At 46.8% G+C, this 27,993-nt stretch overlaps 1 protein-coding gene across 5 annotated transcripts in view; it reads left to right on the forward strand.

Annotated features, from left to right (window-relative positions):
- Nucleotides 1-26,476, forward strand: part of gng7 (guanine nucleotide binding protein (G protein), gamma 7) — a 99,731-nt gene extending 73,255 nt beyond the window's left edge. For all 5 annotated transcript variants that reach the window (XM_015365554.2, XM_069186203.1, XM_015365556.2 and 2 more), the window contains 2 exons: nucleotides 16,421-16,541; nucleotides 17,977-26,476. In XM_015365554.2, coding sequence (XP_015221040.1) covers nucleotides 16,461-16,541; nucleotides 17,977-18,102 — 207 coding nt within the window. In that variant the 5' untranslated portion in view covers nucleotides 16,421-16,460 and the 3' untranslated portion in view covers nucleotides 18,103-26,476. The remainder of the gene's footprint in view (nucleotides 1-16,420; nucleotides 16,542-17,976) is intronic.
- Nucleotides 26,477-27,993: the final 1,517 nt, after the last annotated feature.

Consider the following 27,993-nt stretch of genomic DNA (forward strand, 5'->3'; position numbering starts at 1 on the left):
TGTGTTAAAGTATACAAACTGTGTAGTTTAAATAAATATACATATGTGCATACTGAGTGTGAGTAACCATAGATTTGAATGAGGTTTTAATGAAACCTGCAGTACACAACATCCCTTGGAATCCAGCACAGGTCTTGAGTTTTCACACAGACAAATTTGATTGCAGCAAGAAGTGATCAAACAGGTGAAGCTGGAGACCTGCCTGGAGCAAAAGCCAAGCGCCATTGTGTGTGTGTCTGTGTGTGCGTGCATCGTGTGGCATGGGGGGAGAAGGGAGGGAGTGTTTGAGCAGCTGTGGCAGGGGCAGTCCCTCCAGGTGCACACTGGGAAGCCAGGGGACCTCCCTGCCAGGCAGCTTGAGGTCCGGCCAAGTCGGAGCTCAGCCTGGCTGCAGCAGACCTGGTGTCAGAAGCACATCAGGACTAAGCTGCTGATACCAGGCAACAGCAAGCCCTGTTATTCTTACAGATAAGAACATGAGAAAGGTGACAAAGAAGAGGAGGCCATCTTGCCTGTTTGGTAATTAGTGGTTAATTTTTCCAAGTATTTCATCCAGCTGTTTTATGGGGGGGAAAACAAACTTGGGTATCAGCTTTAACAACATGGTTGGGTTTGTTGCTCTATATTCCCACAGCTGTTCTTTGTGTTTACATTTATACTTTTTCCAGCTGGGAGCCCTGTAGGCTGACAAACCTAGCTATATATTTACATCAAGAGGGTAGTACTTCAAAAGGACAGTGAAACTGTAGCAGACTAGATGTAGACTAGAGATTATTAGAACGAGAACTTGTCCTGTGAACTGTGAACTCAGGTAATCTAACAGTGGTCTTGCTCAATTAATAAAGCTTTGCGTTTTTTGTTATTAAGTGTCAGTGTCTCATATCATGAAAGTACAGGGGAGCTGTTTTTTCAGCAAGTAAATGGCAAAATTAGCTGCAGAAAGGAGGAATGGATCAGTTCAAAATACTGTGCTGAACAGGGGTGACACTTCTGTCCAGCAGCAATGCTCCTTTGTATTTCCTTCTGCCAGTGAGGTTCAGGGCTAACCTTGAAGATGCAGGTGGTACCAGCTGGTTCTGAGCCCGGTTTGTCTGAGTATCTCGGCGGTCTGACTGGCTGCCATCTCAGTGAGGAAGAAAGAGACGCTCTCACAGCGTTAATAGTGAAAGTGGCAGGAGAGGTGCCTCGTGGACCTGCATCGTTCCTGTAAAGAGTGATCTTAGCCTCCTGCCCCAGTCCCCCCCCCTCCTCTCTCCTCTCGCTGTGTGTCATTGCTGTCCGATCGCTGCAGCGGCTCTGAGCCGATGATCTCAGCCTCCGAGCTCACATGACGCTGTCTGACTAACAGAGAAAAACAACCCTTTTCCAACACGAGCTGCTCGCAGCTTCCCGGAAGGCTACGGAAGCTCGGCGAGCTCCGAGCCAGCGGCCGGCTTTGTGAAGCGGAGACCCCTGACACGCTGATGTCAGCCTGTATTTCCATGCGCTGAGTTCAGCTGCTGGCACGCGGCAGCTGTCCTGCCCTCCAGATTAGGGGTCTGTTTGTTTCTGGGACTGACGTCAGGGTTAGAGGGGCTGTGGTGTGGGGGGGGGTGCAATTTTATGGCTTTAACGGTCCCATTGTTGAACGGGCCCAAGATCTCTCCCTCACCAGAGGCCTGGGCTGCTGTTGGCCTTTTATGGTGAGGAATAATAAAGCCTTTTAAGTCACTTGTGCAGAACAACAGGAGGAACTTCCCATCAAGTAATCCCCTTAGCATGGAGATCTATAAATAGCACGTCAGGGTTTTGTTTTTGATGACTCAGAAGTATTTCATTTTGCTCACAGGTTATAGGAAAAGACTGGATTCCAAATTGAGGCAAAGTTCAAAGTATAAAGGTCAGCATTGGACTCGAAGTGGGCATCACAAGGGTCTGAATCATGTTTTCCGTTTTTGCTCGGGCTGTTTTCACATAAAACACCCAAAGGAGAAAGCAATCAATGCAGCTGCATATCTGCACTGCTGTGCACTTTGTGATTGTGCACTGCTGACGTTGACTTCTAGCAGGCTGCTCATTGAGGCTCAAGTGTTGTTCAGCAGTGTAGCCTCTGTGATCTTATTTCTTTTTCAGACATTTTCTTTTAAAGACTGAACTCGTATGGGCCCAAAATATCAAAAAGTCTAAACATAGGCAGCGTTTTCAGGAAGCCGAGAAGCGCTGCAGGAATGACTGTCTCCGGATCCTCCTGTGCGTCGGTTTCTCCTGCTTCTCGTTTCCCCTTTCCTCCTGGAGTGTGGGCGACGGTCGACGCAGCCGGTCGCCCTGCAGACGCAGGAAACCAGGGGCCCAGGAAGCACGAGGACATCACAAGAGAGGCCGGGCTGTCAGAGTGACAGGGCTCTTTTTCGGCTGGCGTGCAGGAGGGCTATTTTAGGCTCTACCACATTAAAGCAAATTAAGCATAAAAGAGAGCTGGTTTAATCACTGCATTATGTGCTGCAGTTCATGTCTCTTGTCACATTCTGCAGGGCCTGACTCAGACACTCTTGCAATATGGCGGATGTTTACACATGGGTGTAGAGAGCTGGGGGAGCCGAATGGCTTCAGTATGTTTAAGGGCTCTGATTTGAGTGTGGCAGGGGACCACTTCATCCACCCATTCTCAGAAAGCTGCTTGGTGCTGCTCAGGGCTGCAGGAAGAGCTCACTCTTGTCCTCGGGCTTCCCGGGCCCCTGGTTTCCTGCATCTGCAGGGCGACCGGCTGCATCGACCGTCGCCCACACTCCAGGAGGAAAGGGGAAACGAGAAGCAGGAGAAACCGACGCACAGGAGGATCAAGAGATCTGAGCCTTCCTGAAAGCACTGTGTTTAAACTTGCTGATATTTTGGGCCCATCCGAGTTCAGTCTTTAAAAGATGTCTGAAAAAGAAACAAGGCCCCGATGCACTGTTTGCGAACACTTACATTTTCTTTATAGGGCATTCATAATGACACCTGCCACACACACACGAGAAGAAAACACCCATGAAACATCACCAGACACCAGACACATTTGATGAAAATCTGTATTCAATCGCCCTGGACTTTCTCTCATTATCATTAAAGGTGAGACAGATACACCTTGGCAATTAATACAATCCAGTAACTCATTAACCCATTCTTAGATACCTGTCAGGCATGTGAGGGGAGAAATTTGGAAATGGAGAGAGCATGCCTTTAAAGGAAAGCAGCAGACAACCTGCAGGTGCTTAGAGCCTTGCCTGTCCAGTTCTCTTCCTGAGTGCTGAAAGACCGGATTCATGCATAGTGAGCGTTTGGCACAGGGACTGTGTGTGTGCTGTAGCTTTTGAACATTGCCCTATGTTTCCCGTTACAGGCTCCCAGAATGAAGTGCTGTTAGTGTGACAGGTTTCTGTATTATACTTGCAAAATAATGTTCAGGAAGGGAGGCAGCAACCCAGCAAGCCACCCTGGGTCACCTCCCTCTCCTCTTGTCTTTATCAGCGTGAGGCCATACAAAACCTTGATGGCCAGCCAGCAGGACGTGCGTGCTCCGGGTTTCACATCATGTCCGGATTGTATGGCCTTGTCCATAGGTGGCATCCCTGTGGAATTGCACCAAAGGAAGAATGCAGTGTGAAGTTATGCCTGACTGTGGCTAGCTGCCGCCAGGACTGAACAGCGACGGTTTTGATTAACGCCGCATAATTCCCCCACCGCGCTTTGAAGAACAGTCTTGGAAAATCAGATCAGAAATATGGCAAGAATTATTTCCAAGCACAGAATTACTGGCATACCTGCCCTAGTGGATCCTTTTCAAGTTATGTGGTTTCAGATATCTCTAGGCTAATAAAACCTCTTCCTGTCTTACAACAGGTGCCATAAAAGAAGTCAAATGCTTGTGCTTTTGTCAGACAAAATACAGCAGGTGGGGCTAGCACTAAAACAAAACAGTTTCATTGCTGGCTTGTGGAGAAAACTGCATCCCACATAGTTTGGATTCATTGGACTGCTCTGAGCTGTTGGCCACATGTGTCCCCTTTAAGGTGAACTGTCGCAGAATAGCCATGATAATGCTGGAGTCAAATGAGATTACAGGCACAGGTAGGCGTAAAGCAGGAGACAATGGAGAGTGGCAGAGATATCTCTGGACTAACTGGAGGGATGTGGGTTCATGGCATCGCTGAGCAAGGTACTTCACCAGGATTGCTTCGGTCAGCTCAGCTATGTGAGGTATCTCTGTAACTCAGGTTGCATCCTATCCAAAGATATTAAGGTGTGATTTTCAGCTCAACTTGCTTGCCCTCTGAAATGCTAAGGACACATAGTTTAGCAAGGTCATGGGTCCAAGAACTGTTGCAGCTTTGTTTGATCCAACACAATGTGCAGAGGTGATCAGTAAACCTCTGAGTTGTTACTGCAGGCCAGACGAAGGAAAACACACACTTGGGCCCAGCAATGCGTGCCCTTTGCCAGCTACTGGCCACCACTTAGAGGAATTCTAATGGATTTGCAAATGGGCAATGACCCAGTTCAGATTTGAATCCACATCTTCTGAAACTACAGGGACTACCCAGCATTTTACACAGAAGCCTTCTCCATCTTTCCAGGACCTGTGATTACAACACTCTCAGAGTACTGCAGAGGAGAGATAGAGGCAATCTGTGAAATTACAGACTATAGCCAGGTCATACTGGAAACTGAATGGTGATAAGTTTCTAACTGTTGAGTCTCACACAATACTGCGTATTGTACAGATCCATTCAGTTCAGAAAATCTAGAGTTCTTCAGAACTTGTGGGGAGACTATAATATAATTTTGGACTTTGAAACTCAAGAACAGTTCTAAACAGGAGGAAGCCATTTGGCCTGTTTTGTAGTTAGAGCTCTGAAGTTCTGCTCCAGGTGTTTCCTGAAGAAAGAGAAGGTGTCGGCTTCAATCACATGGCTGGGTAGATTGCTCTGCGATCTGTGATCCTATTATATTTTGTTATATCCACCTGTTTTGGAAAAGCATGTGTGCGTTTCACATCTCTACCCACACCTACAAACACACGGGCAGCAGCAGGCCGGCCCCCAGGAAGCACGGCGCCGTGCTGCAGCTTCAGCGCTGACTGGAGGAGAGGCGCGATCCTTACCGACAGGCGGCTGCAGGGGGCGCTATCACTGCCACTGAGCGCTGGCAGAGCCCTGGCGGACTCATCCCGCCCAATCCTCTGCACCGCTCAGCCACTTCCTGGGGGAATCCTGGTCACAGTCGGCCAGTGACGGGCCCAGAGCTCGAACCTATGATCTCGGAAAGAGCAGCTTTATTGCTCTTGAGCCACTTGGGAAGGGTTCACATTTCACCCACTTTTAAAAAGCAAACATGAGCTTCAGCTTTTTTTCCTCTTTAATTACATTTCTCTGCTGCCTTTCATTTAAGCCCTGAGCTGCAAAACACCCAAATTTCACAAAAGGTGGCACAAAGGCATCAGGCTGAGTTACAGCCTCGTGTGACAAAGACCTCAAGCTGCAGAACATGAGGACTGCCCGGGCTGTTACCTGTTGCCATGAGCCAAGTTGTGTTTGACAACTATTTTCCACTGGTGCCTGTTTTTCTTTCCTTGACAGCAGAGACTTGTTTGAAAACAGTCACCTGAGCTACAGGAAAAGTGCATTCCACAGCACTGCTCTGATAAGATAAGCCTCCTATTCTGAGCTGTAAATCCTGCAGACAAACATAAAAAAAACCCACAGGAGCCAAATGCCTCTGCAGACAGTTCCTTGGGGAAGTTTTCCACAGTCCAAGGTTCAGCGTCTTGATTTCCAAACAGAAAAGGCCCTCCCTTGGAAAACTGAAGTTGCCACACAGGTGTGCTTTTGGAGGGTGTTGTGTGTGCTCAAACACTGCCAATATTCTTGACAAAACAGGGGCAAAAGCAGTTTTACTTTGTATAAAACAAAATCTCAGCATTTTTGATAGAATATACTTGCACAGTGCTAATTAACTATTATGTCTTGACCTGGGCTCTGTAATCATTATGATTTAGCTGATTTATCCTTAACGACCTAGCATAATGATCAATAACTGATGCTGCATCTGAAAGGCCCTTGTGCAAAAACGAGTGAACTTCACTTTCAGCTACTGTGGCCCTCAAAACGTGACTGGGGGAGGGGCTTTCTGCAGCAGTCATTAAGATGTAAAATACAGGGGGTTAATGACGTTTTATGCAAAGGCAGAATCTGTATTTATTCAGTTCAGTTTCTTGTCATATGCACAAGTGCAATGAAATGCGTATTTGCACGTATGCTCCAATACAAAGACATTAAGGAAACACCAAAAACAAACACAGAACAGCAGCAGCAACTTCAACAGGTTAAATAATAACATCTAAGAGAAAAAAAAAACACATCAGTGTGAGCCAGGGGTAGGGGTAGAGTTCAATAATCTGACAGATTGTGGGAAGAAACTGTCTCTGAATCTGGAAGTTTGTGCCTTTATGCTCCTGTAACTCTTACCAGAGGGAAGGGGGAGACAAATGAGAAACCAGGATGCCTGGTATCCTTAGCGATACTTCCAGACTTCCTGAGACAGTGAGTTGTAAAAATGTCTGATATAGAGGGGAGCTGTACTCCAATGATGGACTGGGCATATTTATTGAATATGAATTTGACAGAAGACAACATGTGATAGGTTTTGAATGCGTTAACAATCATTCATTACAGGTACCACAAAGTTTCTAACAAATAATCACATTCAAAATGGGTTTCAAGATATTGTTCAGCTAGGAAAAACAACATACATTTCAGTATACATTCAGCTCCATATTCACCACAGATGCCGTAAATAACTTCATTAGCAGGAGCACAACATTAAGGAATATGTTCTCCTGAACAACAGTACAAAGCCTTGTTAATGAGCGCAGTGGGGAAAGAGAAGGGCTTTGTTAATGTGAAAGGTTATAAGACAAACGCCCCCAGACCTTTTAAAAGCTGGCGCATAGAAATCACAAGACCATATGCAAGAGACCAAAGGAAAACACAGCACACAGTCACATATGCTAAAGATTGACTTGATCAGTTTCTGCCCAGTAATATTTGTGCCTTGTGATATAAATACCAGCTCTGTACATCATATCCTGAAAAGACTAAACTGCTAGATGGATGTCTTTGTGCTTCATTTCATGCTTGGTGATTTTGCAAAAGCTGTTTCTAGGACAAGACTTCTTTTAACACTCCAGGCTTCAGATTCATACCAAAAGCACACCAAAGAAGTACCCAAATGCCTTACGAACGACAAATTAGAAGATGAAAATATTTTTGCTAGAAAACACTGGGTGTTTGCGAGATGAATCTCTTTCTGTTTAAGAAGAAGACCCAGCAGATGTTTTCAGGGAGAAACTGGCAGCGCAGGGGACAGCCGGTGAGGTGCTGGCAGCCCGAGAGCTGTCTGGGCAAGAGAAGGAGAGAAGGCAGTTAGGGAGAGGCGTCGTGGCTCCACTGAAGGGCTCTCCGGCAATTTCCTAGAAACCAGTTCACTGCTCTCCCCATCCTCTCCCTCCTCCCTCAAATCCCACCTGGAAAATCCACGTTTGTCCCAGCGAGGCCTGATGGAAACGAAAGAGGTGTGGGCGGGAGGGCGTTTCTGGAGCAGGCTCTGGAACGAGAGCACAGCCCTTTCCAGTCTGGCTTTCCTGTGTTTCCGCACAGCTGCGCGCTGTCCCAGGTCAGCGTGCCCCTCCTGCCTGCCCCTGGCACAGCAGCAGCTCTGCGCTGCCCTTCGCTCCCCTCTGAGCGGCGGGCCGCCGCCTTGGAGCTCGTTCAGCGGGTCGCAAACACCACCTTTCCTGCGACGGGGCTGCACCTGGGAACACCAGAGCTGCAGGGCTGAAGGCAGGAGGCTGCAGCCTTGGCTGGAGTTTGAATGGCCTGTGGACGGGCTGGGCAGCAGAGCTGCTGAAATGACAAGCCAGTTCAGCTGGATTCGTTTAGGACCTTCTGGGAAAGTGTCCTAAAAGACCAGAGTGTTCCCTGTAAAATATGTAGGATCAGAATGTCCTAGGAGCTTCACTAAACCTTAACTTTAGTTGCAAACACCCTTTTCCCCACTATCTGCTACGTTTACCCCTGTCATCCCAAACTCTGTCAGTGCAGCACCCCCATTCCACACTGCAGCTCAGGCCACCCCCTCGACCATGGAGGTTCACACCAAAACAAATGCAATAGTCCCTTTGCATGACCACACAAACACATTAGTTCATGTTTTCTTTGTCTCCAGAGATATACAAAAAGATCTGATGCAGTCTTCCTTTAGTGTTGATTTTGGGATGACATAGAGGCCTGGCCGTGTTGCTGCCTCACAACTCCAGAGTTCTGGACTGTCTGTGTGGAGTTTGCAGGTTTGTCCAGGTTTGCATGTGTTTTCACCAGGGTGCTCTGGTTTCTTCCTGCTGCCCGAAGGCATGCTGATTGATTTTTTTATTGGTTACTCTAAATGGTCCCTTTCTCCATGGCTCTGCGGTGTCCCAGGGGGACAGCAGTGATGTTGTGCCAGTTCCCCCAGCTCCAGCTCTGTGCTGAAGGACCCCTGTATCCTTGATCATATTATTGTTAAAGCATGAGCTAAGCACCCTTACTATTATGCTTAATCGTAATGACTTTCAGGTGTTCTTTTCACCTGCAAGTGCAACAGTATTGGTTTTGAGTTTTTCACCCGGATGTGGAGTTGGGAAGGTTAATTAAAAGCAGAAGGTGTTTCAAAGGGACATCCTGACAAATCTAGAAATACAAATGTGTGAGTTTGCAAGCCCGGACAAGAGTTATTGTGTGTTTAAACAAGGAAGGTTCAGTACCAGGAATCCTATCCAGAGTTCCAGCTGGAAACAAAGAACAGCTATCGCGAGTGCCTTTCGAGGAACAAGGTTTTCCTAGAAATCCTGGAAGGTGAAAGGTCGGGAGCAGTGTGGGAGGGGCTGGAGTCTGTTTTCAGGGGGAGAATCTGACAGTTCTCTCCGTCTGCATTTTCTCACATGGGCAACCCCTTGACTTGTGCTTGTGTCCATGCAAACCTTATTCTCGGGGGGCTGGGGGTTGCTGGGACCAGTTGTCACCTGTCCTGGGGTTTGACTGCAGCCCTCCGTGCTCAGAAGAATGTTGCAATAGCTCAGTCCTTGACAAGCCCTTCCCCCTGTTTGCAGGAACATGGCACGACTTGAGTGCTGAGACTTCAGCATAGTTTTAGCTGTATTTTTTCCAGACGGACTAGCCCCCCAAGATGTAGGTCTTGTGCTGTCGGCCCTGCATTTCCTCCTCATTTGTGGAACTAATCATCTCTCTCCTGCGCCTCTCGCGGAGTGAAGTGATCCAGGCAGCTGGACATGTGGCTGTAGCACAGCTACTCTCTGCAAGCATGGCCTGACGCAGGCGGTAGGGAGGAATGGTTTGTATACTGTGGGCACAGATGTGCAAAATTCAAAGTCAAATGCTTCTGTTTTAGGCCTAGGGAGGGGCAAGGAGTTTAATTTTAAAAAGACAGGGCTTCTATCTGACACGATGACATTGTATTGATTAGGATACTTTGGGGGGTCTGGTGGTTTTTCGTTCTTCCTGAGCCTGTCAATATTGCGCTAATGTGTTTTGAAAAGCCAGGTGGCATGGTGGTTATTGACTGATTGCTGCAATGCGGCCCTGGGGCCCTGGGCTCGGTTCTGGACTTTGGGTGGAGTTTGCACGTTCTCCTGGATTTTCTCCCACAGTCCGGAGACCTACCAGTGGGATAATTGGCTTCTGGAAAAAATGGCCCTGGCGTGTGCATGTCTGCCTGGCATCCTGCCCAGGGTGTATCCTTTTGCAAAATGTTTGCCGGGATAGACTGCAGCTCCCCTGCAACTCTGTGTTGGATGAAGCAGTTAGAAAATGGATGGGTGGAAGTATACTCCCCTGTCGGATCTCCCCAGCAGAAGGTGAGATCTTAGTGATACATTTTGAAAGTTTGCTGTGTGTTAATGTTGGGGCTGGGTTTTCCTTTTGTTTACAGTACCAGTGCACAGCACCTGTCTGTTTAGAGCCTGGTTATCTTTAATCGATCAGACCAGATGCTTGGCTTCTTTATCTACAAGAGCTGATCCACCTGCCTTAATGGACACATGCACTGATTAATAGACCAGTACATAAACAGTTTCACTGGTATGGCGGTGTAAACTATCAGCCACCCATCCATGCAAATCCCCAAATAAATAAAAATCCTGTTGTTCTAACACTATTTTGATTGATAGAATTGTCGTGTATGTTTTAATGATCCTTTTCCAAGCAAAGTCCATTGCTTTCCTTTGGTTCTAAAGATAGGTTCCTTGTAGGGAGTGAAGTTGTAACATTGGTTCATAGAAACCCGCCTCTTTTCGAGGAAATCTGGACGGCTTGCTTCTGTCTGAGCACAGTATACAGAGCCTGTCAGACAAGTGCGTGTTTCCGTGCTGTACCAGTATCTGCTCTGGGTAACTGTTTTGCATCTTTAGTTTTCCCTCCACATGGTGAAGGCTTGGGGGATCGCTGTCCTGTTACTTCAGGAATCTGGACTGTGCTGGTGGTGGTTCAGCCCACACGTGGCATTTTAGCATCAGGGGATTTCAGCTGGAAAACTTTACTGAGACATGTGCTGCTTGGAGGGACCAATCTACCCTGTAAATCCCCTGAAATATTTATCTTCTCCTCCCCCTGGGACACGCGTTGTGCACAGGTGTCATTCCAGTTATTAGCAGGGGCAGTTTGAATTACAAGCTGGTGATGCCCTTGAGCTCTGAGGGTGCGAGTGTTGCCCAAAGTGTCTAATGAGTCAGACTGCGTGCCTGTGGTGCCATCCAGGCTGGAAGATAAAGAAAGAGCAGATCAGGGAGATTGATTTCACTTCTGAAAACAGTGAGAAATTGCATCACCTGTGAGCATTCCTTTGTACCTTGAAATATGCTTGAAGAGCAAGTGTTTTTCAAAAGCTGTAATTGGCCAAATGCCTGCATTTGAGTTTGGTTAAAGGTTTCTGTCTGGTAAGCTGGGGAAATTGGAAGATACCCGAGTTTGGAGGACCAGAAATAGGAAGCCCTGCCCTGCTCACTAAAGCAAAATAATATACAGGAGATGGGGGAGGTTTGCATTATTCACTTGTGCCAGCCTTAGATAACTGAGTGGGAGCTTGGAAACATGCAGCAAAGCACAACTGTGTTCATTTCTTCACCAAAATAACAAAGCAAGCTAGAAATAGGTGCTCCTGCCTGCTACAGAGGAGGGGAAAACTTATTCAGCAAGTAGGGGCTGCTCCTGAAACTTCCCAGCTTCAGGGTGGCCCTGGAGACTGGGCGTCCATCTGTCCTGACCGATCAGTTCCCTCGGAGCGCCGCTCATGTGAATTCCCCATGCCGGTGACTGGGAAAAGCAAATGGAATTTCCCCCCTCCTGTGCACAAGGAGAGCTGAGACACAGACAGAACTGCCAGTCTGGCGCAGCTCCGTGGGGAAGACTGTGGCTCGGGGCAGCAGGAAGCCCAGCAAGGTGACTTTGGCAGGTTTTGTAGGGCAGTTTACACATCCAGGCCACAGACCCGATAATCCCCTGCAGTGCTGTATTAGCCTCATTCAGGCGCTTATCAGAGCTCCTGGCGCGGATTCAGCGCCGGGCGCTGTGTGACCCGCTGGCTCTCAAATCATGGCACCTGCTGTGCCCAGGCTTTCTTTGGCCAGGGTGGCTTTGATTGCCTAGGTCTGCCCAGCGTGAGGGCAAGTGCATCAGGGACACGCACGGGCGCCTCCTCAGGCTCCTGGAACTGTGCACCTGTCCCCCTCCGAAATCCGCCAGTACCCTCGGGAATGCGGTCCGGAGGCTCTGGTGTCCGCACGCAGTGGCTTTTCTGCACAGTAACAGCTCATGGGCAACACAAGCATCCAGAGCTGAAGAGATGCTTACCGGCCTGTCAGAAAGCGCTGGCTGACGAGAGGTGTTAAAAAGCAGTTTTATTAATTGCACTGTTCACTTACAGTAAGTAAATACATTCTGCCATCTGCTTTCTTTTCATTCGCTACAATTCATTGTCTTGTACTTGTATAGTCTTTTTTATGATTGATGCAATATTTGCTTGTCTGGATCTAAATTATCTGTCCGTTGGTAAATAGGCATAAAGTTATTCCTCCTGCTTTCAAAAGCAGAGGATTCTTGCCATTGCTCATTTTTTATAAATGTGCAATTCAAACCGCCATGTATTCTCACAGGCTGGGATTAGTACTAATCTTAGATTGTTTCACCTACATTGCCAGCCCAGGCTTAGTGCCATTAGTCACTGCTTAGAAAAAAATTCAGCCTCAAGATTTTCAAGCACTTTGCCTGCCATCTTCTCTCTCCTCAAGGGTCAGTTCGTTCCTGCCCTGTAACACATCTTCATATATTTTCTTTTTTTTCTGTTTTCTGTTCAAGTGCTTATTTTCTTTAAAGGGTCACTAACATGAGAAACAGGTTCCCACAAGGCACAGTGTGTGGGGGTCAAAGGGAGGTGGGAAGGTGTGTTAGTAGACTTTCTGTAACCTTGAGTAATCATTGACAAACTCGGTGTGCTTCTGTGCAAGGGACAAACAGCCCAGCCACCCTGTTGTGGGTGCTGAGTCACTTGGGGGTGGTTTCAAGAAGACAAGACTCTTAGATCATTATGATGCTACCAAACAGCTGTGCCACATGGGCTGACCAGCCTTGTCTCATGTGTGAGCTTTACAGTGGTAAACAATTTCCACTAGGCTTCAGAGCATTGTGTGACACTGATATATTTCCTCATAAGCCTTTTCCCTTGCTGTTTCCTCTGTTTCCAACTTCATTACCATAAATGCACAAACAGTCTGCTTCTTCGAGTGTTTTAAGGTGGAAGATGAAATTGAAAAGAATTCTCACAGTCTCAGGATACAACTTGGCACAAGAAACCAGAGTACAGTCTGATATTTTCACTTCTTCTCTGCTCGCCTAGAGTGTTTGCAATGTACCTGCAAAAATGTCAACACTACAGTGCCGTTTTTTATGAATCTGAACATAAAGTAAGTGCTCAGATTAAATTGTAGTTCAACTGCAGCCATGATGTGCAGAACAGACAGTTTGACAGAGGAGAAAAGAGAGTTTGCACCGTGAGAGCCACTCTGATTAAGTGACAGTGCAGTTTTTATTCACATCCCCCTGCACAATGTAGTGCTTGCAAAAGCTGCTACCCATGTCCTCTCACTAATCCATTCACACATGACATGCCAGGTCAGCAAAGTGCTGCTTCATCTGTGCATTTTTCGCACTCAACGGGAAATGCAGTGCAGCTGCAAGCAGTGTCCTGGGCTTGTGTTCGCTTCAGCTTTCCCTGAATGAGGGTCCCAGAGGTCTGCCCTGTCCCACTTAGAGTAGACGTGGCATGCTTGTGCTGCAGTGTCTGACAGACGTGTCTCAGGCGCGTCTGTTGCTGTGGAGATGGCAGGTAACCCTGTCGGTGTGTAAAACCTACACAGGATCTGAAAAAGAAAACAATGCAGCAATTGTGCATGTTCAGCTGGCTCTGGTACAAGTGCAGAAAATTACATGAGGTTATAAATTTGTGGTCGTCCATAATTGCATGTGATTTAGAAATTTGTGCCGAGATAATGGCGCTAATGATTATACATTCCAGACAGTCCAGGTTTGCAGAGTCTGGTCTTACTGTACTGCTGCTTTGTTGTGCTTCCTAGAAGCTGAGTACCTACTTATACGGAGTTGAAGTCTGTGTACAGAGCCACCCTGGATATTTTCCTGGTTATTAATGGCTCAGGCAGCGCTACCCCAGATAATCACCTGGGAACATACCATCTTGCCTTGCCTGCTTTAGACTAGATAACCACTTGAAAGGTACCGCCGTTTTGGAGCAGGGATTGTCCTTTCCTTTCTTCTGATTTGTACCCCATCAGTGCCTTCAGACTCCATTAGGAGAGCTAAAGCGAACACCAAGATAAGGTTCTCGGAGCCCATCGTCCTGTTTGCTCTCCAGAGGCACGTGTCCTGTTCACCAGCTCCAGGAATGGAGATGGTATCTGCAGGTGCTTCACTGGAGCTTGTAGGACAGCCTGCCTCTGGGAGGTCAGCATCACGGACCACTGTAAAAACCTGAGTCTGCTGTCGAACCCGACTCCCCCTCATGCTTCTGCACAGACGGGAAGCAGAGGTAAAAAGTGCACGTGCTTCCGAGCATGCCTGGGCTTTCCCAACGCACGTGTTGGCTGTGTGTCAGTGGGAGTACAGACAGGGCTATCTCCTCTGTCAGCCAGCTCCTTCCAGGTGAATCCCAGTAGCGATTCCCCTGGTAGCGTTCAGGCAATCCAGTGCCAGTCCTGCCTCATCCTGTGGCATAGAATGGCCCAGTTACTTTCTTGTGCTTTGCCCTGGAAGTTAGTATTTGCCCGATCCCTGTGCCATTTAAATTGTGGGCTTAACCATTGAGTTTACTCTGTAATAAATGATCACATTCCAGATAATAATTCCTTTCTATCCTGGTTGTATTGAGACTGGTACTCTGGGGGCATTAACATTCCTGGGGAATATTGCCTGTTCTCAGTTCCTACAGCAGATATGGAGACACCTCCATGTCCTAAAAACCCTGGCCTGCGTGATGTTTATTATGTTAGAAGTTATTTTCTGGGGGGTGGGGGGTGGGACAGCAGTTTTAATTAGCATTCTTAGTGTTACACGGTTCCTATAGGAAAACTTTGTTAATGACAAAAGTGCTTTAAAGCCACAGAACTGAAATTCTGGAAAGGTCTGGAGTTTTTTTTTTCTGACTATTAATCTTTTAACTTACATGTGTTGATTAAGAACCATGTAGGAGAAGCAGGATTAGAAACAGGCCTTCAAGTTGTACTGCTGTGCACCTGTTCCAGTTACTGAGGCACCATGCACGGGCCCTTGAAAACAAATCATGTTTTTTTGCAAGAAGAAACCCATAGGCTGTGTGTGTTGCTCTAATGAAACATTATTTAATAGTGTCCCCAGGGTATAGCTAAAGTACTCACGCTCACAACATTTCCCAGCCACACACAGCCCAGTTGTTACAAGTGATCACAATAAACAACTACGGGCATGACATCATGAGCATGTCAGCTAGACAGCAGGGCAGCTGTATATCGTGTCTGAAACGCCCCCACCCCAAGGTCCTCTTCACAGAGTGGCACAGAAAGCAGCACAGCTTTGCTTTAAAGTCACAGACTCAAAGTCACAGACGGTAACTCACAGGGTCGCTCAGACTGACTGCTTTAGTCATCCCGAGCTTCACAGGAGAAGTCAGATGTTCGCTAGACAGGTTACTCGGCTACAGTAGATTTACGATTCCAGCAAGTGCTCATCAGAGCCCCCCAGGTCCTTCAAAAGCACATTTCCGTGATTTACGCAGGTTCAAGGGCTGGCCGATGATTTTAAGAAGCTCGTGAAAGTCCTGACTCACAGCCTTCTGTGAGTCTTTCTGTCTGAAATCACTTATCAGAAGTGATCATATACTTCTGACTTGGCATCTGGTACTTGCACTTTCGCCATATAACTGAGGCACAGGAGGAATTGCCCTCCATAGTCAGCCAGGAGCGAGACTGAGACTTTGTCTGTATGGGTAAGGAAGTTTGTTTTGGGATGTTCTGGCTGTCCAGGTGCCAGTACATCCTCTCCCTGCTTCATGTAAGACTCAGCCTACACAAATTCAACTTCATGTAAAAATCTCCCAGGGATGGAGTTACAGAAAGTGTGCGTTACATATGTAAAGAGAGGTCAGCGCATCTGAATGGCGAGGTTTAGAGATTAGAGATTCAGGATGAGAAGAAAGAAACTGTATTAACAAAGATGAATAAAAATGTACTTCATCTTCAGATCCCAGTTTTGATTAAATATGTATCTTTCTAAGCCAAATTTCAAAAGCTGTTTTGTGAAACAGGTTTGTTTTTTCCTGTTTACTGTTGTCCAGTCCAGTTTTCCACAAAGTGCAACTAAGCATTTTCGAGTTCAGTTTGGAGCTGTATGTGTATGAAGTAATGATCCAGAAGAGCACTAATTCAGTCCTTCATTACAGTGCTTCAGTTTTGAGTTGTACATATGTACAGCGACTAAAGTTCAGCAGTCAGTGACACCCCTGTTCACTGCAGTGACGACAAGGTGTCAGTGTTCATTGTAAAAGACCTGCCGAAATGTCTGGGCTTTGTTTTTGCAAGGCCTACAGGCACAATCCCATTACGTGTCTTAATAGCGTGTGGCTTTTATTTAACATACTAGTTGTGGAGAAGTGTTTACTGACATTTCATTTCTATTAAAATTAAATGCCAGTCAGAATATTTATTGAAGCTTTTTGTTTGCATAATATTTTTCCCGACTGAAATTGTGATTTCGTAGTAGTTTGTGAGAAATGGTAATAAGTTTCTGTTGTTTCTGACTTTGTCTGTCCACAGTGTTTTCTCTATTGCTGGGGCCTTGAACCGATGGCAGAGAATGTCAACGACTAATAACATAGCGCAGGCCAGGAAGCTGGTGGAGCAGCTCCGAATCGAGGCTGGGATCGAGCGCATCAAGGTGAGCCTGTCTCTGGCAGAGTGCAGCACCATGCAACACCAGCATCGGCATAAAATGAGTGGCCTGGATATTGCTCTGAAATCTGCAGCTCAGTACGTTACACAAAGCAGAGCACACCCCAACACCACAGTACCCAATGCTGGACCTTCATAATGTGTCACGTGAGGTTCAGACAAAGGAGAAAACAAAGACCTTGTGTTAATCATTTAAGCCCATTCAATCCTCAGTGCAGAAGGGTGATATTTATACTTCAGGCACAGAGGTGTGAGGACTGTTTAGCTCTGTTTGGGGTTGCTATACTTTTCTTCAGTTTAGAACAGGCAGTTATTTTCTTCAGTCCCATACGCAGAGAATTTGGAATAGAGAGTTTTTTTAAGACTTGGGTGAGTCTTGCAGCAGTTCCCACACCCACAGCGCAGAGACGTTCTTCGTGTGCCACGCCCACGGGCACCTGGCAGCAGGCTGGCGCTGCAGTCCGCCCTGTCTGGGCCGGTCACGCCCCGCGGTGACCCCTGTGTCGACCTCGTCACCCCCATTCAACCCGTGGACCTTCCCTGAAAGCCAGGGGGTGGAAAAAGAAGAAATGAAAGCTCGAGTGTATGTGTGACCTGGTTGAGCGTGTTATATGTATGGTTGTGTGAGAATGGAGAGCGTGGAAACTGAGCTCCACAGAAGAGCTGCGCCACAGCATCACCACCGACCTCAGAGCAGGAACCTCATTCGCTTTTGTTAGCAACCTGGGGCCGTAAGAGCAGACAATTTAAGGCCAGAAGGTGCTGCACATGCTGGTTCACTGCACTCAGATTCATCGCAGGTCCGAGGCTTTTAAACTTTGGAGATAAAAGTCTAGGTCTAAGTCTAAGTCTAGGTCCTAATAAACAGAAATACGCAGAAGCTGCACTGTAGCCAACCCCACGTCTGGTTCCCAGTCAGAGAGGCAGGATCTACCCAGGCAAGGAGTGATGGACAACAGGAAGTACAGATTGCAGAGCCGTAAGAGTGAGAGCTAACTTTGGAGTTCCCTGACTCGCTGTGGCCTGTTACTTTCAAACATGGAGGATGAGATATTTGTGAATGTTTCGATTTTGTGGATGTTCTGGTAGCTCGTTACATTTTAACAGATTGTGCAGACGTTCTCGGCCAGTGACGGCGATGAAGGATTCCAATGGTTGAATTGAAATGATTTCAGTTTAGTATGGTGTCTCATTTTGTTATGTCATTCGCATGAATATGAAAGGTCATATCAGCAACATCACAGATACGGCCGGGCTCTGCCACTTTGTAATACTGCAAGTGACAACTTTGGCAGCTGGTCCACAAGCCAGGAGTGCTAACGGGAATCAGCAAGTGTAATCCCGCCCTCACGTCAGTGTGATTCCAGCGCGGAGGCTGAGGAAGGCTGGGCGCTGACATCTGTCTCTCTCTTCCTCGGCAGGTCTCCAAGGCAGCGGCCGACCTGATGAACTACTGCGAGCAGCACGCGCGCAATGACCCCCTGCTGGTGGGAGTGCCCGCCTCCGAGAATCCTTTTAAGGACAAAAAGCCTTGCATCATTCTATAGCTCCTCCCCTCCATCCCTGGTCGACGCCCCCTCCCCACCCCCCCCAACACATACAGACACACAGACACACTCGGAGTCACGGGGTGTTGGGAGTGTTCAGTCAACACCACCTATGTAACCTATGACACATCTCTGAATTAAAACAACACTCTTGAGACCAAGGGGGAAAAATTGCACTTGAGTGACAATAGGGAGAATCTAACAAAAACAGCAACAATATAGGAAAACTCTGATTCCGTCTCATTGGTGATAGGTGAATTCTGGGCCTCAGAGAGATTCACAGTGATTCACTAACAAGGGAGGGTCCAAATTTTAGGGGCAAAAGTTTCCTAAAGTGGGAGTTCCTAAAGTATAGTTTGAGGTGATGGGTGTCTCGGACGGCTCGGAGTTGGATCTGCTTGAATCTGCCAGCCCTGCGTGGCTGGCTGGCTCAGTCAGACAGCGGCGCGCTTGCCTGGTGTTAGTTACTTCTCCCGTCTGTTAGTTTTGCCAGTGGCTCTTATTTGTGGAAGTGTGTTGCCAAACTGCTGAAGATGCACCGTCCCTTTCTCCTCCCAACTCATGAAGCGGTGGAGACAGCCAGAGGTGCGCGTGCTGCGCTGCTCGAGCCAGGGGTAGCTGTGGAAGTGGGTGCCAGGCGCTCGAACCCGGGCATGCTTGCCCGCCAGCCTGCTAGTGCCAGCACACACCTCTAAGATTCTGATCCCTGCAAATCTCCGGAGGGGGCAGCTGCAGAATCTTGTACATAAGAACAAAATAAATGAATAAACAATGCCTTACAACTGAACTAGAAAAGAGTCCACAATTAGGTTAATTCAAAACGTAAGCTTTTTTTAAAAAAAATTCAGCCAAGTACAGTTCATGACATTTTTTTTAAATGTTTCTACAAATACGGTTATTCAAAGTCCAGATGTGTGAGGCTGTAGATCGTATAGTATAAAGCTAATGCATCAGTTCAAAGTACCAGATCCTAAATAACACATTTTGTTTTTTGTGTAAGAGAAGTGGAGCTGAGTTGTAAAGAGACGTTAGTCTAGGAGGGAGCACAGGCAGACAGTGGGATTCGGAGGCCTGGCACAGAGGCATGTCAGAGCGAGACAGCACCTTTGTAAGCTATAGAGGACCAGTTTTGAAACTGCTGGAAGCTGTTTCACCAAATTATTTAACTTCCACTCCGCTCTCGATGTACACTGTGCGATCTTGTGTCGTGAAACACTCCCCACACGCACACAATAACAGACGCCATTGTGAGAACAAGCTCCAGGATTGAGCGAGAGGACATTTGGAGTGAACTTTCACCCTGGGTCTGGGTGGAGACCTGGGTTTGCGGCACCTGGACTGTTGTTTGGCAACAGTAGACATCTTCGTGCAGTACCAGCCTCAGCATCAGAACACTATTTAGCCAGCCCTGTCTGGAACTGTCCCTGTATTCCTCTAGCGTGGCCTGCAGTGTTAGGACAGCATAGGACGTCCGGCCTACAGCTGTAGACTTCTCATTGCGGTGTCACCTGCACCCATAGAGCCATAGAGCACTTGCTGCTGGGGAAAAAAACAGCCATGGCCAGGCTTTAAACAGCTCCTTGGGCCCCCCAGACTGTTTTAAAGAGGACCTTGAGAAACCAAGGTCAAGGCCACGTGTGAGCTCTTTTTCCGCAGTATCTTCCACGCTGCGCGGAGGTGACACCCCGAACAGGGTGTTGCCCGTGAGGAGACCTGAATTGGAGTCGGTGAAGATAATTCTGTTCCGCGTTGCCACGGAGTGTAGCGGCACACCCACTTCGCCTCCCTTCCGCTGCCTGTGCGCTTCCAGAGCCGGCCTGCCCAGTTGTGCCACAGTGCCCGCTGGTCCTGGCCGCTCAGCGCGACCGGAGTGAAGGTGTGGTATTTCTTCAGGGGTGAGCCCAGGGGTATTTCTTCAGGGGTGAGCTTGTGCCCCACACCTGGGGCACAAGCCAGCCCTTTCCACCACAGAGGAAACGGTTGCATTTCCCATTCAAAATTACAGTTTATGAGAATTCACTGTGACCTTTTTTTAAAATTTTTTGGTGCTCTCTAAAATGCAAATTGCCTGCCACATGTAGAGGATTCTCCCCCTCCCTCCCACACACACAGTCGCCTTCCTTATACAGATTTACAGTTGTCGTTTTTTTTAAGAAAACAGCTCTAGCAGAAGGGTTAGCAGCTTTTCCTTCCTGTGGAATCCCATCCAGTATTCCTCTTCCAGCCAGCAGAGTGAGGGGGGCTTCGGGCCATGTTAGTGAGAGCTGCGGAGCTCAGTCCCAGCTTCACTGCTGAGGACCAGCGCCGGCTGCTTCCTCTCAGGCTGAACCCCAGAGATATGCTGGCTGGGCTCAGGGCTCTGGCCCTTTCCTGCAGCCAGGCTGTTCCAGACAGGCAGAGCCTTCAGACTGTTCTCATTGACACTTGCTGGTAGAATGCAGATTGATAATCTTCCAGTTTCACCTGGATTCTCATTCACGCCATAAATACAACAAGGCAATAAATAACAGTTCTTCTTTCAGTTGCCCATTGCAGTGGCAGAGTCATAATTTTAAAATATAGGATGGAGGACTCTTTATTAAAGGCTGAAATTTAGCAAACTTGAAATCAGAGTTGTTTGACTACAGTTGTTGCCTTGTTTTTCCTTACATACATTATTTGGCAAATGTAGAAAAGGGTAATATGACAGCCATGAAGCTTTGAGTCGATTGACTTTAATGGACTATTAAAACATACACTGTCCTTTACGGAATGTATGTTTGTTTGTCTGCCACTTCTATGACAAGGCACGTCCTTGCTTGATCACTGTAGCCTACAGCAAAGCCAGGAATGCTGAAAAGGTTTAGAATATGCAGGGTTAAAGGACCACTATAGGGAAGAACGTGGCAATACTCCACTGCCTAAATATTTTTTGGAAAAGCTTTTTCAGATCCTGGTAGGAAACCTTCCCTTTTCCCAAGTGAAACGTGGATAAGGAATGTGGAAATGTCAGCCAGTGCCCCAGGAACGCTGCAGATTTGCCAAGGAATTAGAGCCAAGTTGTGCTTGGCTGGTGCAGGAACACTGACATCTTCAAATCTTAAACCTGGAGGCACTTGTCCGTTTGTATGGTTTGAAGTGCACTGCTCCTGCTTTTCCTTAATGGGCTTGTTGTTTCCCTCGTCCTGGAAAGTGTACTGTAGTGTGCTGTCACACCTCACTGGGCCTGCTGCTTCTTTCCTGGTGGGTCCCACACAGGCTTTGCTCCAGCACTATGAAATTGGACTCCCCAATGAGCAGGAAAGATAGCAGTTTTATGGAACCCTAGAGTTTGACACTGGTTGTCTGCATATGATTTGTGTAATAGATGCGATCTTTCTAATAACCTTCAGAAAGCAGTGGCACACTTGGGCAAATTAAGTGGACAGTGAGTTAATTTTTTTTCCCACAGTCTTTAAAGATGCAGTAATTCCATGTAGAAGAAACTTTTACCCAGATCAAACGTGACCATGAAATTTGCTGGCTATCAAAAAGTAATGTCCGATTAAGGCTTTTCCCCTTGCAAGCAATGGAATCTGCTTACTTCCTGCTAATTCAGGGCAGGGGACATTGCAGAACTGTGCCCAGACACAGAGTGTTGCCTGAAGGCCGCATTACTGTTGAGGGTGGCCTGTGGCCCTGTATAGTTCATGGGAGATTCTGCAATGTCTTTTTTAACGACAGTTTTACTTTCATAACTGAATTTTGGGGCGATCAGTAATGCATTAGATAGAGCAATTCAGGAAATTAAGGTTCAGAAAGTTTTTTTTTCTGCTAACAAATTTGAAACCTTTTGGATTAAAACCCCCAGGGCTCAAAATTCCTGAGGTTTGGACAGTGGCATCACTGCGTAGGTGACACACCAGCATCTTTTTCCTGCTGGAACATCTAGCATTTCTAGCAAAGACATTCCCAGTGCTCATGGGTGCAGAGCCGCTGTAGGGCCAGTCGGTGAGAGCTGTCTTGTCTGAGGAGTTGCCCAAACATATGGGCTACACACACAGTACGGGAGGCGTTCCGCTAGGCTGAGCTGATGTATGTCAACTGTGTCACAGGCTGTAGAATCATTTGTCACCTAATGGGAACTATGAGATGATTAATGAACATGGGGAGGTATAAGCTGCTGGGCTGCTAGAGCAGACTGCAGAACTGGAAGGGCCAATTTCTGGGGAGAAGGACCCAGAAAAGCATCACTGGAGTACTTGTTATCTGCAGATCTTTGCCAGTATGTCCCAGATTTTGCCCGTTCTATACTACAAGTTCTTCAGGCTACCTCTTTTTAATCGCACTGTGTGGTGGTGTTTTTATGTTGAGAAAATTCATCCATTTTTAACAAAAATGGGGAGAGTGCATCTTATTAGAGAACAAAAGAACTGCAAAAATTGTTTTAGATTTTGAAATGGGGAAGAAAAATATGTATTAAAAAGTGGCTTTGTGTTCAGACAAGTGAGCTGTCGTGTTCATTGTAGGCCTTCATGACAAAAGACACAACACATTTTACCTGTGCCACTTCTTGGGTTTGGTGTGAAATGTGCCAGTTATAACTTGGCGAATGGAGGGGGTGTTAAAATCAAGACGAGGCAAGTCGGCTCTTCAGTGGCGTCTGTCTGGAGCATTAAGAAGGAGAACAACCTGAGTTCCAGTGCACAGGCGCTCTCTGGCTAGGGCCCTGGACACTCCAGTTAAAACCATAATAGCAGCTCTTCTGCCAGTCACAGTAAAAAGCAAGACACTGGTCTTTGGTAAAGGGGAGCCATGAGGCAGGACGCTGTACTGAAACAACCAGATTCAGGCCATTCTCTATCATTGCCATACTTAGTCCATTGCAAAAGAACACCTGGGTTTTCTTTAAATGGAAAATTGATTGTAAATGAAGAAATGGTGCAGAAATGCCCTGACCTTTCATTCTTAACCTTATTCCTTTTACAGTATATACCTTAAATTGCATCCTTTTGTTTTTGCATTGACTAAAAGAAATAACATTATTATCATATTGTACAGTATTTGTAAAATAAGGGTAAACCACTTTCTGTAGTACATAAGAAATGCTTTACCATTGGAGCACTTCACTTATCGATGGCCTTTTATATCAAAAAAGATAACGGGACCATGGATTCTATGAAGCAGTCTGGCTTGCCTATAACTGTTGTGGAAATTTTTATATTTTAATGTAACTTTTTCATGTTTTTCTTTGGCTACATTAAAGTGAGAGGGGTGACTGGAGTTCACAGTGTGAGAAGCCGTGTATTGATTTGAGCAGCTTGATGTCAAGATTGTGGGGCTGCAGTGTGTTCAGGAGCTCAGTGGTCAGTAATGGGCTGCAGTGTGTTCGGGAGCTCAGGGGTCGGAGTTCCAGGCTGAAGTGTGTTCAGTAGTTCAAGGGCTTCTGTGTGTTCACTAGCTCAGTGTTTGAGAACTTTGGCATTGATTAGGGCCCATCAGTGCTCCAAGCATTTGAAAACTAGTGGACAAGTGCTGATCATGCATGCCCTCATGTATAGCAGGTCAGTCATTATAAAATTAGAAAAAAGCTCTCACTTTACTCACTCTGATAAAACAGAGCATTTGCATAATATAATAGTCGTTTAAAGCCACCTAAAACACACAGAACAAATTTCCTAAATGACAGACTGCGATATTGCTCCTTTTTGGAAACCTTTGCAGAGGCAGAGCTAAAGAAAGGATGCTCTGGATTATGCAAGAAGCATGTGACTTGTTTGTCAGCTCAGTGTCACATGGGGGCTGTTTGATCACAGGGCCCATTTTGCTTTGTTGTGAGGGGATGAATGTGTGTGCTGGGGAGACTCAGCAGTGACAAATAGTGACCGTGCCATGAAAATGAGGCAGCTCAAAGCTAAATTGGAGGTTTATTTGTGGGGGCATTACTTAATAATAGGATCTTGTATTATGTTTTCAATAGGGTTCTTGTGTTTAAAAAAGCAAGGGAGTAGATCTTCGTAAAAAGTAAGAGGCAGTATTATTGAACGTTTTCTATTCTGCACGCCTACATAATAGTTGGTGTGAGTATTCATGTACCCTCTCAGTACCAGCCCGCAACATACAGTGATTAAGAGCTGGAAAGTCATGATGTGTTAAGTCCAGTTCTGTCTCTCTGGAGAATGGTGCTGTTCATCTAAGCAATTTAAAGGGGTAGCAAGGCAGGAATAGCACATTCCCCAGCTGTTTTTGCAGTCTTAACAGCTCGGTTTCTCAAGCCAAACAAGAAAGAAGACTGGTTCTCCGGCTTGTTGTCTGTTACCATTAACACTAAAATTACTGAGGCTGAAGCTGCGTGAGCAAAATATATTGTATCCCCGACTGCTGAATTCCACTCCACCGAGGTGATGACGTAGCTTATCTATTTATCAAAAGCTAAAGAAGAATGTTGTACAGTAATTGTCTTTTCCCAGCCATACCGTAGAACACTATGAAATCATAATGCCATGTCTCAAGTCTCTTCTTTGAGTCATTTTCTGCTAGCAAAGACTGTTTGGCTGGTGCCATGAAGTTCTAGATTTTCGATCTTGGAAGCTTGCAGGGCCCAATTATTGAGCTGATCAACTAAATGGCAGTCAGGCTGTAACGAGCTCTGAGTGGGGTGGCTGCTAGGACAGAGGAATGCTCCGTTGGGAACACGCAGGTCTCCCCCAAGCGACTGTGCCAGGAGCCCCCTTTCTTACAGTCAGCTAGATGATCTATGCAGTTTCTTAACCCAGGATTGCTCTTCTTTGTTGTCATGTGACCTTTATTCAGTGGAAGGTAACTGTGACGAACCCTCACAGTGCTAGCAAATGTGATGGTGGCTGCAAGATGTTGATACAGATTGCAGTGGAGTTTTGAAAAAAAACGTCAAATGTTTAGTGATTACTGTACATATCGTACTTAAGAAACATTCCCCAGAGTTTTGCAGCGGAAGTTGTTGAACTAGTAGTGTGTGCTACAGTTGCTTGGCAGGACATAGCATAATTTCACATGCTGCACTAAAAGTCCTCAATTTTGAGAGAGCAGGCTCTGTACTTGCTCTGAATGAGTACAGGCTGATCACACAGCACGGGAAATCTCTATGCCCCTCTTAGGAAGATGTAGTAAGATAACATCGTAGGCAAGAATGTTCTTGGAGGAAGAACTGGAAATACCCGACTACATTAGCCAAAGACCAAATTCTCACCCAGTGCTGCAGGTAGCTGGCCCAGAGAAATTCATATCCAAAATCCTGTGTCAGCCTGGTGCATTGCTGTAACCAGGCAACATGGGGCGACATGGTGAAGACCGAGCAGGTGAAAGAGTCAAGGGGAAGGAGCCTGACTAGCAGGGCTCCAGCTCCACGAGATAGCGACCAGCTCACTCCAGGCGCTTGCAGTCACTGACAGGTGGTGGGTCCAGAGCCGCAGACCGCAGGAAAATCATAAAGGTCGATGGGATTTTCAGCAGAGGTTGCTGTGCTTTCACAAAAAGAAACTACTGGCAGGGATTCTGCCCGATTTGCAGATGATATTGCTTTGTAAAAGTTTGGTCTCTTTTTTTTCTTTTTTTTCTGCAAAGCATACACAAAAAAAGGACTTCTAACTTTAATCAGGCAATAACATCTGAAAGGCGCGACTGTAATTGTGGCACCTCTGGGAGTTCTTTGTAAGTTTTTTTTTTATTTGGTTATACCAAGTTTTTCTTTCTTGCTATGCTGTCAGTTAATTAGACCTTTAGTCACCTGCTGAAGCCCCTTCACTACATCACGAGTTGTTCATGCCTGAACAGAGAGAAAGAAGCCGTTTCTCTGTCCGTCTTCACACGTGCAATAATGTTTTGTATTGGAATAAGGTATTTGAATTGTTGTGGAAGATTGTTGTTGTTGTTTGATAAGATAATAGTTTTCTGATGTGGGGATGTTGCACTAGTGTTTTGTGCATGGTAAGACGTACTTGGTGTTGGCTTGAGCCTCGAAGATGAAAAGGGCAACACTCTACAGCTGCTTTGCATCGCATTCACAGATCCCAGCAGTGCCCGTCCTGGTCTTCATATATTTTCACTTTTAAAGCCGACAGCTTTATTCCTGTTTTGATGGATGGGTGTAGGTTTTTGCTTGGGGGGGTTGTCCAAAATGAACGTTAGACCAGAGATTCTAGCCCCCTCTCGCATCATGATTTCTTTTCTCTGTTTTACGAAGAGCGGTTTTTGTGTATGTAAATGTATTTTATCTTTTTGCCTTGGATAATGACAACAATACGAATAATAACTATAATTTTTGTAACAGTTCTTCTCTGATGTGCCATAACCCATGTTTCTTGCACACTGATTTAATATTTTGTGAATTTGCTGTTCCAAAAATAAGTAGATAACATTAATAAAAATGACAACCAAACTGGTCTTTTTTTTTTTACCGAGCAATGTGTCCCACTGAGTTTAGAGCTCATTGAAACTCCACGTGAATTTCATGTGCATCATCCACATTCCCGGGATTTTTACTGAATCGATATGGATTCTAGTTTTTATGCCTTTTAGTAAAATGTTCCCCATTCAAAATTAAATATCTGTTAATATTGCACGTGATTGCAGATCTGGCCCTTCAAACTATCCACTTCTTCATTACAGTACGGGCACGAACATGAGGAGGAGGTTTAAGCGTGTTAAACTGCTAATGTGTTTATGGGAAGAGAGCGTCTGTGTAGTTCTGATTTGGATGGAAAATCCTGAAGCGCGCTGTGGTGTTTGGGGATCGGAGAGCCGCAGGAATCCCAGGGAAAGTGGAATGCCTCTGACGTCACCCGTTCCGCAAGGAGGGCCTTCCGAATGGCTCCTCGGTGCCCCGGCCATGTGGCCAGTGGCTACGCAGGCTGCAGTGGTGACGTCTGGTTTCCGTGGAGCCGAACAAACAACCACGACTCCTGCAGAACGGGGCCTCGTCGGGGAAAGGGCAGGGAGCCAACGCCGCCGGAAGTCGGCCTCGGGACAGGGGAGCGCGAGTCACTCCGGTCGTGTACGTCTGCACTCCAGCACTCCAGTCAGCCCTGAGCTGGTCTCCCAGGATACTGACAATCACCAGGCTTGGTTGCCTAGCAACTGCTCGACAACCAGAAGCCTGAGGTTGGTGGGGTCATTTTCAGGAGACTCCCCTAATTGCTCCTCCCCTGCACAGCACCCCATAGAGATGGCTGACGTCACAGTGGAATGCCAACAGAGCTACAAAACACTGTCGTCAACAGCAGACACACGTTCAAGTTGCTAAGAAGCACAAACACACTCCACACGTCCCCTTGACACCCTCGCAGGTCAGTCCAGTGGGGGGGTGCACCACAAGGCAGCTGAGCTGTGGATGAGGAACTCCTGACTGGTTAAGGAAGCTGCCTGGATGACGGCCTCCTTTGCTCATCCTCCACATTTTGCTGTTTCAGGGGTGTGCTGAGAATTTGGAACCACAATTCTCCACCTTGGAGGTCTTGTGCACATTTGTTTTCACCTGGAAGCAAAGTTGCTAATACACTGCTACGTTCCTGGCTTCAGAGGTCTATATCCTTGTGTGCATTTTCAGTCCCAAGGGCAAATTGTTGTCTTTTCAGTGCTGCATTTTTGTGAGTAACAGAATCCCAACATAAAAGAAAATCAGAGTGGAGAAAAAATCCATTCACACCACGTATTTGTTCAATTAAGGCTTCAGTTAAGTAAGCTTAGCTGGAATGAAGGGCGATATGGGCACAGTGGTTGGCATTGCTACCTCGCAGCACTGGGGCCCTGGGTCCAACTCCTGGGCTTCCATCTGTGTGGAGTGTCCGTGTGGCTTTCCTCTAGGTGCTGCAGTTTCCTCCAGCTGGCCCTGGTGTGAGTGTGTTTGCCTGCTCAGCGATGGACTGGCCTCCTATCCAGGTTGTACCCTGCCTCGTG

The sequence above is a fragment of the Lepisosteus oculatus genome, chromosome 29 (genome assembly GCF_040954835.1).
Source record: "Lepisosteus oculatus isolate fLepOcu1 chromosome 29, fLepOcu1.hap2, whole genome shotgun sequence".
Classification (NCBI taxonomy): domain Eukaryota; kingdom Metazoa; phylum Chordata; class Actinopteri; order Semionotiformes; family Lepisosteidae; genus Lepisosteus; species Lepisosteus oculatus.